Genomic DNA, 10,365 nt, shown 5'->3' with positions numbered 1-10,365 from the left:
TATTGTGGGATTGGAATGCCAAACAAACACATACACAAGTAATAAAAATAAGGTAGCATGGCATGGGCACAATTGGATTATTGATGTGCCACATTGATGATAAATTTTGATCAAAATAAGTTTTTAACTGTTGAAATTATAATAATGTTTTTGACTCAATAATTAGGATAATAATAATAACTGTGCAATCAAATTAATTGAAAAATATTTTAAGTTATGCCATGCCACCCCAATATATCAGTAACTGGAATAGCAAGTACTATTCCACATTCATATTATGCAACATATCTGTGTACACAATTTTTACTAAAACATATGTTAAACTATCAAATCATCTGAATAAAATGTTATACTATAGTTTTAATATAGTGTGCATTTGCATTTTTAGTGATTAAAATTAAATACTTTTCTTTAAATACTTGATTTTTATATTTAAGTGCAGTCAAAAATAAATTTCTGTTGAATGGATATAAATAATATATACAATATACAAAACGTTTATCCAAAGAAATAAAAATATGATTTTATCACATGATATACATATCATGAATTAATGTGATTTGAAATAAATTTATATATATATTTTGTATATGTAAATAATATCTACAACAATCAAAAAAGCAACAATAAATTGCACCATTTAGATGAAAGTTTCAAAGCAATGTGCCAAGATATGAATGATGATCTTGGGAAGATTGATCGATTGCAATGTTCATTTTAATTTGCAACAAATTCGTTCTGAATTGTTGATGAATATAACTATTATTACAGATTTTAGAACACCTTTTTTTTACTGGCAACATCCAGAAGGCTTCCAATCTTGCTGCCATTTCCTGGAGAAAACAGAAATTTAACAATCAATATTGACAGGCACATAGAATATTTTTATCATTTTGATACAAATCCCAACACTCAGTTGTTTTGAAGATTTCTTTAACCTATTTGAGTTGAATTGATAATTCAGTCACTGTCGTCATCCTCATGTTCGTTGGAAGGTGTTTCTGCAAGAGTTGGAGGAATGTTGGCGGTTGTTGTTGTTGTTGCTGCTGCCGTTACGTACTCACTCTCTGCCTTACTTTCCGTAAACTCTATTTCAACTTTATATTCATGTTTTGAAACATAACGAACATATTTCTCTGGTGGATTTGAATTAGTGACAGAGACAGATCTCACTGTAGTGTGAGATACAGTTGTTGCTGGCATTGTAAATTCTACATCCACGTGCTGACTCAATGATTCAGGAATCTGATCAAATGAAGTCATATCTAATCGCAATAGGAATAAATGTGTTGTATAGGCACCTGTAAAGAGAAAGATGATAGAATTAAATAAACTTTATAATAATACTTTCATATTTCAAAATTAATTATTAATCAATGCCCTGATTATCTTGGAATTTTTTTTCAATCATCAAAATAGGATCCACTAGTGGCCAAATGGATACAATTACTGAACAGTAGTGGTTGCAGGTTTGTACAGTACCTCACCAATGGGCTGGCCAGATGGAGTTTTTCTGAGTTTTTTTCCATGTGTCTAGAGATCAATTTCCCAAAGAAAGTCTTTCCAGAAGGCACTGTCTTGGCCATGTTGCATCACCTTATTCCATTCATCCAATCATCAAAATAAATTAGCTAAATTATTTTTATGCCTATACTGGATACTAATGACATTATAAATTAACAGAAAAATGTCAATAATTACCTACTATACATAAGCAGTCAAAAAGTTCTCAGAATTGCCATCCTGATGGTAAAGGTACAACTGATTTGTTTTGATCCATGATTGACCATTGTAGAATTGGAACAAGAAGTTGATATTTCTCACAGATCCATTCATGAATTCTGTCTGACAACTTGAAGTTGAGACAAGTCAATGTGAGATGTATTCTAAAGCAGCTAATCATGGATCAGATGGAATGTCACATGCTGATTGCTGGAGATCTGTTTGAAAAAAGTATGTAGGACCCAACATTTCTCATGAAGATTAATCACCAGTGATTAGTCATCAGAGTGGCAAAGTGTTATCAGTTGGCCAAAGAATTCATGCTTCATCAAGTTCCAAGGAAAAAGTGATGCTCATCGCATTTTTTGACATGGAAAGTGTGATGCACCATGAGTTTGTACTGTCTGGCAGAGTGTTACAGATCATTTCTATGTGCAAGTTTGACATAGATTTTGAGATGCAGTTTGGTAGAAGAGGAAGTGGTGGGAGGGTAGTTTCTGCATCATGATAACATATCATTGCTTGTTGTGCAATAATTCTTTGCTGACAAAAGACTTCTGTCATCATCCAACCATTATACTAACCAGATCTTGCTCTGAGTGAGTTTTGGGTGTTTCCTATGCTGAAAATGGGTCTCAAGAAGTGTTTTGCAACCATGGATGATCAACGAATTGAATGTGATGGCAAAACTCCCGAATATTCAAAAAGAAACCTTTCAACGGTGCTTCCAACAATGATAGGATTGGTGGGACAAGTATGTGTTTGTGCTGAAGGGTCCTACTTTAAAGGTGATTGATTATATTGATATACAACAATTCCAGGAACTTTCTGACTGTACATGTATGTATTTATACAGGACAATCAAATGAAAAATTTATTTGTAAGAAGTAGACTTGGTGACATAACATTTGACTGACTCATTACATTTTTGATTTATTTATTTATTTATTTAGAATTTCAAGTATTTCTCAAATTAGAAGGAAACAAGTTCTCGAAATGTTTATAACATGAAAATAACTGGCTGTACTAAATAAGCTAGTTATAATAGTAATATTAATAGCTCCATAAAACATTGGAAAATTTTTGTGATTTCTGAAATGTCAAAAAGTACTCTTGTTGTATGAAATAACTATTTAATGGCATTGGTTACTGATAATTATAAAGATTTATTTTTAACTTTTAATTGCTGATATGACTGAGATAGACATACCAACAAGTAAAAATCATAAAGAGAAATTATTCTATTGGAAAATTTATAAAAAGTTCTTGATGATATATATGTGATTTGTCTCTTAGCTATCTCTTACTTATTTACAGTTCTTTTACATAGATAATATGATTTATGGATAGGACCATTGAGAGGGAAATTGGAAACTTTTTTGGGCCTGGAGAAAACTTAGTGACCTGAAGTGGTTCCTACTCTTATAAATTAATGTTATTTTTACTAGCAAAAAATAAAATATTTAAGACTACTTTTCATTAATAAAGAACATTCTACATATTTCATTTGTTAGCACAGACTGCTTTGCCAGTTTTTTATCTCTGGACACCATACAAAATCTTGATGGCCCTGTTGATGAATGTGAGAAACATATATTATTTTATAGTTTTGACATATGTGAATTCTTCCATTACATTTTTGGACACAAACATCTATTTTGAAAACATACAGCTAAAATTTTTATTTCCCTAACTCATCCAGTTTTCTATTTTGGTATTCCTTTCTTCAAAGCAACAGGAACTACATAGGCTACTTGAATTTCTGAATTACATATGCACTTAAATCATTTGTGAAGATTTTAGTCTACTGTATCTTTTAAATCTTTAGTTATCTCAAAGTTGTTACAAAAATCTGTTTTCATTCTAACAGTTCAAATTAAGTGGAACAATTAAAATAAAAGTAATAGATGTTCTTTTATAGATCTTAATAATTCCATTTTACTTTAAATAAAAGTAATAGAGCTTGGATTCAATCTATCTGTGAAACATTCTCTATGAAATGTGTTTTCATTTAATATTGAATAACAGAATCTAGTATCAATTTCAATAATAACTACGTTTTCATTGAATGAAAATGTAATTATTATTGAAAAAGATTTATTGAGTTATCTCACTTCATTGAATGAATTTTTTAACATCAGTACTAAATACAGTTCTGAATTCAAAGCAATGAATTTCATTCTCTAACAATGCATGGTACAGTACAAATGATTGATGACATATTGATTGGTAGTTATTTTATAAGATTATATGACAGGACAAAATTACCTCATATTTCTGAAAAAGTGAATTAACAGAACAAATAGGGGATGATCTTTTGGTTACATGGATCGCTATGTACAGTACTTTCAGCATAATAGAACTTCTTCCTCATTTTATCCATCTTGTGATGCAACATTTCAATGACACTTTTTATAATTATTGATCATTCTTAGTAAAACCAGTAATTAGTTCTCAAGGTCTCTAGACCTAACCCTGTTAGATTTTTGTTTATGGGGTTAGATAAAGATTAAAGTATATAGAAGGAAAATAGACTTCTTCAAGAATATGTGATGGATTTCTTCCTGTGCAACTTATACTTTCCATCTGCCTAACCGCTTAAAGTGAGCAGATCCATATCTTATAATGCAAAGACTATTTTCTCTGTCCATTTTGCCTGCCCCATCCATCTGTCCACCCAAGTAAGTGCTTACTCTTATATTTAATATCTAATACACCTTATATTAATGCCATTTTTTTTTTTTAAATTAACATTACTGAATGCTATGATTTTGCTTCAATGATTTCTATCATAAATATTCTAATATCCATTGAGATAAAAACAACTTTATTCTAAATTTAGCATAAAATTTAGAGTAAAGGCAGATGGTGCCATAAGTAACCAAATATGGTTATATCCAAATTAACAGGTTCTTGAGGCGAGGATCAGATGAAGGTCCAGATAGCATAACTAGCAATGTCACCATGCAGTAAGCAGATGTTGTGGGTTAAAGTCCCACTTTGGGCCGCTTATTTTCTTCCAGAACCTTCTAAATTAATTATTAAAATATTAATTTAATTATAAGTATTAAATTTAGCAATGGATGGCACCTAATGCCTGTCTATAGTGCCAAATTAATAATAATAATAGTAGTAATATAGCCCAATGTAATCCAGCAATCATTTGGCTTTAATATATAACTATTGGGTTTAAGATGTTTATGTTTTCACACAAAAATCAAAATTCATATACTTGAAAGATTTTAGGAATCGAAAAGTTCAGAATCAGATGAAACATTTTTTAAAACTTTTATTGTCTTGGTTTCAGATCTCCAATTGTAGTCTGCTCTGTTTAGAAAAGATTATATTTGAATGCGCAATTATTTATTGTGACATCATCATAATGCTCTTTACCTCAATCAGTAGTGGCTTACCAATGTACTGTACATCATACTTTTCCTTTAACAAAAGGGTCATGCCAGTCATTAACACCTTTCAGGGGAAAATTTTTGAATTGAAATAACATGACCTCTGGTTTGCAATGGAAGTTCATATATAGTTAATCAGGTCTCCTGCCCCTACAGTTTCCATATATGGTCTCATCTTCTATCTATCAACTCTGCTCTTGAGATTAAGGAAAGACAGATGACAGTGGGAATTTATGGGTCTACAATTTTTTCAAATTGCAACCCAGTAAATTTTGTGCCAACTGGATTTTTAACCCTTTAAATTTTTCAAGAGTTTGCTTTTTGGCTTTATGCTCTATTTTTATCAATATATGTAAAAATGAAAGAGGTATATTGTATATTGTTCTATATCAGTTGATTTCTGCATTCTTTCTTTTCCTCTCTGCAATTGTAGATACAATAGAGATAAAGAATACATAATAATTACTTTATAGAATAGTTAAATAGTTAATAGTACTGTACATCCTATGTTATTTAAAATTATTTTTATATGTTGACAAAATATGTATGGGTAAGATTTTAATTTAATAATATAATTTTTAGCAAAAACTATTTTGCTTTTATTAATTATTATATAGCAATTTATTAACCTTTTTGATATCTGAATGATATTAGAATAAATTTAGTGTAATTTTCTCTGAAAGAATTAATGAAAGTAGGAGTCATGTTTGATAAGGTTTCACCCAACAGATTGGTACAAATTACTTCCATTAATATATAGTAGGTATAATTATTAATATTAATGAAGATAAAACATACCTTGGCCCTCTTTTGGAAGTCGAGGGATTCTCCATACTACGGCTTTTAATGCATGTTCATATTTAGCATTTCCTGTTGATACTTCTATCAGACTAGGATCTAAACTTTGTGCAGTACCCATTATCCTCTCAAGACCCTAATTTTTATTTTGAAAGAATGCACATTAAGTTTTATTAATTATAAAATTGATAGTATCAATAATTTAATTATAAAAACAAAAGAATATTTGATATTGAAGTTTGTTTATGAGATATGTTAGATAAAAAAAATGAGAATATGTTATTTCCATTGCACAACTTTCTATTTTCAATTGAAACCTTAGGCTTGACTTTTTATTTTTAATTTCTAAATTGATTCTTAAGATAATAATTTTATTTCTAAACTTTTTCAAATAACAAGACCACATTTTAGCCTTTTGATATTTATATAAAAGATTTTCTTACAAACAAGTCTCAAAAAATTTTTTCAAAAAATATATTGCAAGAAAATTCTGAATACATTAAAATACATATTTTGCATATGCATCTATAAAATAAACTTTAATTAATTTGAATGCCTGCTAGTATTCTTTACAATTCAAACTATAATATAACAATGATACCTTTTAATCATATGATTTCTGAAGTCAGCTTGAAAAAGTTTTTACAGTTTTATTCATTACTTTTCATGATAATTTTTAAATAAGTTCTATGAAAATTGTTAAAGATTATGTAAACTTATAATCAGATTTTTGCATGTTAAAATAATGTACATTAATTAAATTAATACTTACAGCACTTTAATTACTGTTCTTGATTGTTGTTAAACTTTATTTTTTATTAATAAAACAAGAATTTATAACTTAAAATGAAATCAAAATAACTCTCCATTCAGATGCCATAAAAATGAGCATTATGCAGAATATTTTAAAGTATTCACAATATTCAAAACTAAAAAGTATATTTAACAATTAAACAGAAATACAAGTAAAAATATAAAATTTAACATTAATTTACTTTTCATAATTTTAATCTTACATATTCTGTTAAAGTATTAAGTCATCTTTATAATAATTATTTACTGAAAATATAAAATATTTAATAATTAATATAATAACCTAGAAAAATATTNTAACCATTGAGTATCAGCCATTGATCACTTAGTTGTGGCAAGTTAATTCCAGCTTCTTTCTCATCTGTTAAACACATCACTGCCATTATAAACTGTTATGGAAGTCCCCCTAATACACAAACCACCCTACAAAATTTCAGAAATTTTGAACAAAAGACACAGGAGTTATTAAACTTCAAAGTAACTTAACAAAATCACAAACACAGAAACCCCCAAATTTTTTGCATTTGATATTTCAAGGTGTCCTAAATCCAAAAATTTAAAAATATTAGAGGGTCATTTTTTGTCTGATTGCTTTCTTTCCCTCTCTTATAACAGTTGGAAAAGTAAAATTATTCAAAGATGATAAAACCAAATCTGTTTTCAACTATAAATTTCTCTTTTCTACATGTTAAATGGATCATGGAACACTGTCATTGTGTTTTTTATTCCTCTTATTAAAATATTTTAATAGTTTCTAATGCTAGAATTCAATATTACGAAATCAGATTTTAGAATGCAAACTATTAAGAAGTAAATCATATAATCTTAAAATATATACAGTATTTAATTAATTTATCTTACTTTACATTTGAATTATCCATAGACTAAAGCTCTACTAACAAATGCTTTGTATATTATACATATTATTCATATTACTGTTTTTAGGCATATCACTGAAGCATGCAAAACAAAATCCCTTATTATATTTTTAATCATTTCTCAAATAGATTTTCAATAGTCTATAGCAGCGCTGTCCAACTGGCGGCCTGCGGGCCGTATACGGCCCGCCAAATAATTTTTACGGCCTGCGAGTACATTTTACTATGAATAAATTTATGTTACTAAATTATTANCTTCCAGAACCTTCTAAATTAATTATTAAAATATTAATTTAATTATAAGTATTAAATTTAGCAATGGATGGCACCTAATGCCTGTCTATAGTGCCAAATTAATAATAATAATAGTAGTAATATAGCCCAATGTAATCCAGCAATCATTTGGCTTTAATATATAACTATTGGGTTTAAGATGTTTATGTTTTCACACAAAAATCAAAATTCATATACTTGAAAGATTTTAGGAATCGAAAAGTTCAGAATCAGATGAAACATTTTTTAAAACTTTTATTGTCTTGGTTTCAGATCTCCAATTGTAGTCTGCTCTGTTTAGAAAAGATTATATTTGAATGCGCAATTATTTATTGTGACATCATCATAATGCTCTTTACCTCAATCAGTAGTGGCTTACCAATGTACTGTACATCATACTTTTCCTTTAACAAAAGGGTCATGCCAGTCATTAACACCTTTCAGGGGAAAATTTTTGAATTGAAATAACATGACCTCTGGTTTGCAATGGAAGTTCATATATAGTTAATCAGGTCTCCTGCCCCTACAGTTTCCATATATGGTCTCATCTTCTATCTATCAACTCTGCTCTTGAGATTAAGGAAAGACAGATGACAGTGGGAATTTATGGGTCTACAATTTTTTCAAATTGCAACCCAGTAAATTTTGTGCCAACTGGATTTTTAACCCTTTAAATTTTTCAAGAGTTTGCTTTTTGGCTTTATGCTCTATTTTTATCAATATATGTAAAAATGAAAGAGATATATTGTATATTGTTCTATATCAGTTGATTTCTGCATTCTTTCTTTTCCTCTCTGCAATTGTAGATACAATAGAGATAAAGAATACATAATAATTACTTTATAGAATAGTTAAATAGTTAATAGTACTGTACATCCTATGTTATTTAAAATTATTTTTATATGTTGACAAAATATGTATGGGTAAGATTTTAATTTAATAATATAATTTTTAGCAAAAACTATTTTGCTTTTATTAATTATTATATAGCAATTTATTAACCTTTTTGATATCTGAATGATATTAGAATAAATTTAGTGTAATTTTCTCTGAAAGAATTAATGAAAGTAGGAGTCATGTTTGATAAGGTTTCACCCAACAGATTGGTACAAATTACTTCCATTAATATATAGTAGGTATAATTATTAATATTAATGAAGATAAAACATACCTTGGCCCTCTTTTGGAAGTCGAGGGATTCTCCATACTACGGCTTTTAATGCATGTTCATATTTAGCATTTCCTGTTGATACTTCTATCAGACTAGGATCTAAACTTTGTGCAGTACCCATTATCCTCTCAAGACCCTAATTTTTATTTTGAAAGAATGCACATTAAGTTTTATTAATTATAAAATTGATAGTATCAATAATTTAATTATAAAAACAAAAGAATATTTGATATTGAAGTTTGTTTATGAGATATGTTAGATAAAAAAAATGAGAATATGTTATTTCCATTGCACAACTTTCTATTTTCAATTGAAACCTTAGGCTTGACTTTTTATTTTTAATTTCTAAATTGATTCTTAAGATAATAATTTTATTTCTAAACTTTTTCAAATAACAAGACCACATTTTAGCCTTTTGATATTTATATAAAAGATTTTCTTACAAACAAGTCTCAAAAAATTTTTTCAAAAAATATATTGCAAGAAAATTCTGAATACATTAAAATACATATTTTGCATATGCATCTATAAAATAAACTTTAATTAATTTGAATGCCTGCTAGTATTCTTTACAATTCAAACTATAATATAACAATGATACCTTTTAATCATATGATTTCTGAAGTCAGCTTGAAAAAGTTTTTACAGTTTTATTCATTACTTTTCATGATAATTTTTAAATAAGTTCTATGAAAATTGTTAAAGATTATTTAAACTTATAATCAGATTTTTGCATGTTAAAATAATGTACATTAATTAAATTAATACTTACAGCACTTTAATTACTGTTCTTGATTGTTGTTAAACTTTATTTTTTATTAATAAAACAAGAATTTATAACTTAAAATGAAATCAAAATAACTCTCCATTCAGATGGCATAAAAATGAGCATTATGCAGAATATTTTAAAGTATTCACAATATTCAAAACTAAAAAGTATATTTAACAATTAAACAGAAATACAAGTAAAAATATAAAATTTAACATTAATTTACTTTTCATAATTTTAATCTTACATATTCTGTTAAAGTATTAAGTCATCTTTATAATAATTATTTACTGAAAATATAAAATATTTAATAATTAATATAATAACCTAGAAAAATATTAAAAATGTAAATATAAATATTAAAAATCCAGCAATAAGTTACATAACTTTCCTAGCAAAAAATTTTTAAAATGTGGTGGTGCCATCTGTTATGACATCTTATTTAAAAAACATTTTAAATTATTTATTATTATAAAATGACAAAAAGCTTAATTTTCAGGCTAGAGATGAGTTTTATAAAAAAAATTGTAAATG

General features: G+C 27.6%; 1 protein-coding gene across 1 annotated transcript in view; it reads right to left on the bottom strand.

Moving 5' to 3' along the window:
- Positions 1-239: 239 nt before the first annotated feature.
- Positions 240-10,365, bottom strand: part of LOC111632234 (protein stoned-B-like) — a 110,674-nt gene continuing 100,548 nt past the window's right edge. The window contains exons 8-9 of the mRNA XM_023376616.1: positions 9,063-9,198; positions 240-1,301 (exon numbers count right to left, since the gene is read on the bottom strand). Of these exons, the coding sequence (XP_023232384.1) occupies positions 961-1,301; positions 9,063-9,198 (477 nt within the window). The 3' untranslated portion in view covers positions 240-960. The remainder of the gene's footprint in view (positions 1,302-9,062; positions 9,199-10,365) is intronic.

This window comes from Centruroides sculpturatus, unplaced genomic scaffold, assembly GCF_000671375.1.
Source record: "Centruroides sculpturatus isolate CEXI.00-Female unplaced genomic scaffold, Cexi_2.0 scaffold619, whole genome shotgun sequence".
In the NCBI taxonomy this organism is placed as follows: domain Eukaryota; kingdom Metazoa; phylum Arthropoda; class Arachnida; order Scorpiones; family Buthidae; genus Centruroides; species Centruroides sculpturatus.
This window is presented reverse-complemented; position numbering and strand designations above follow the sequence as displayed.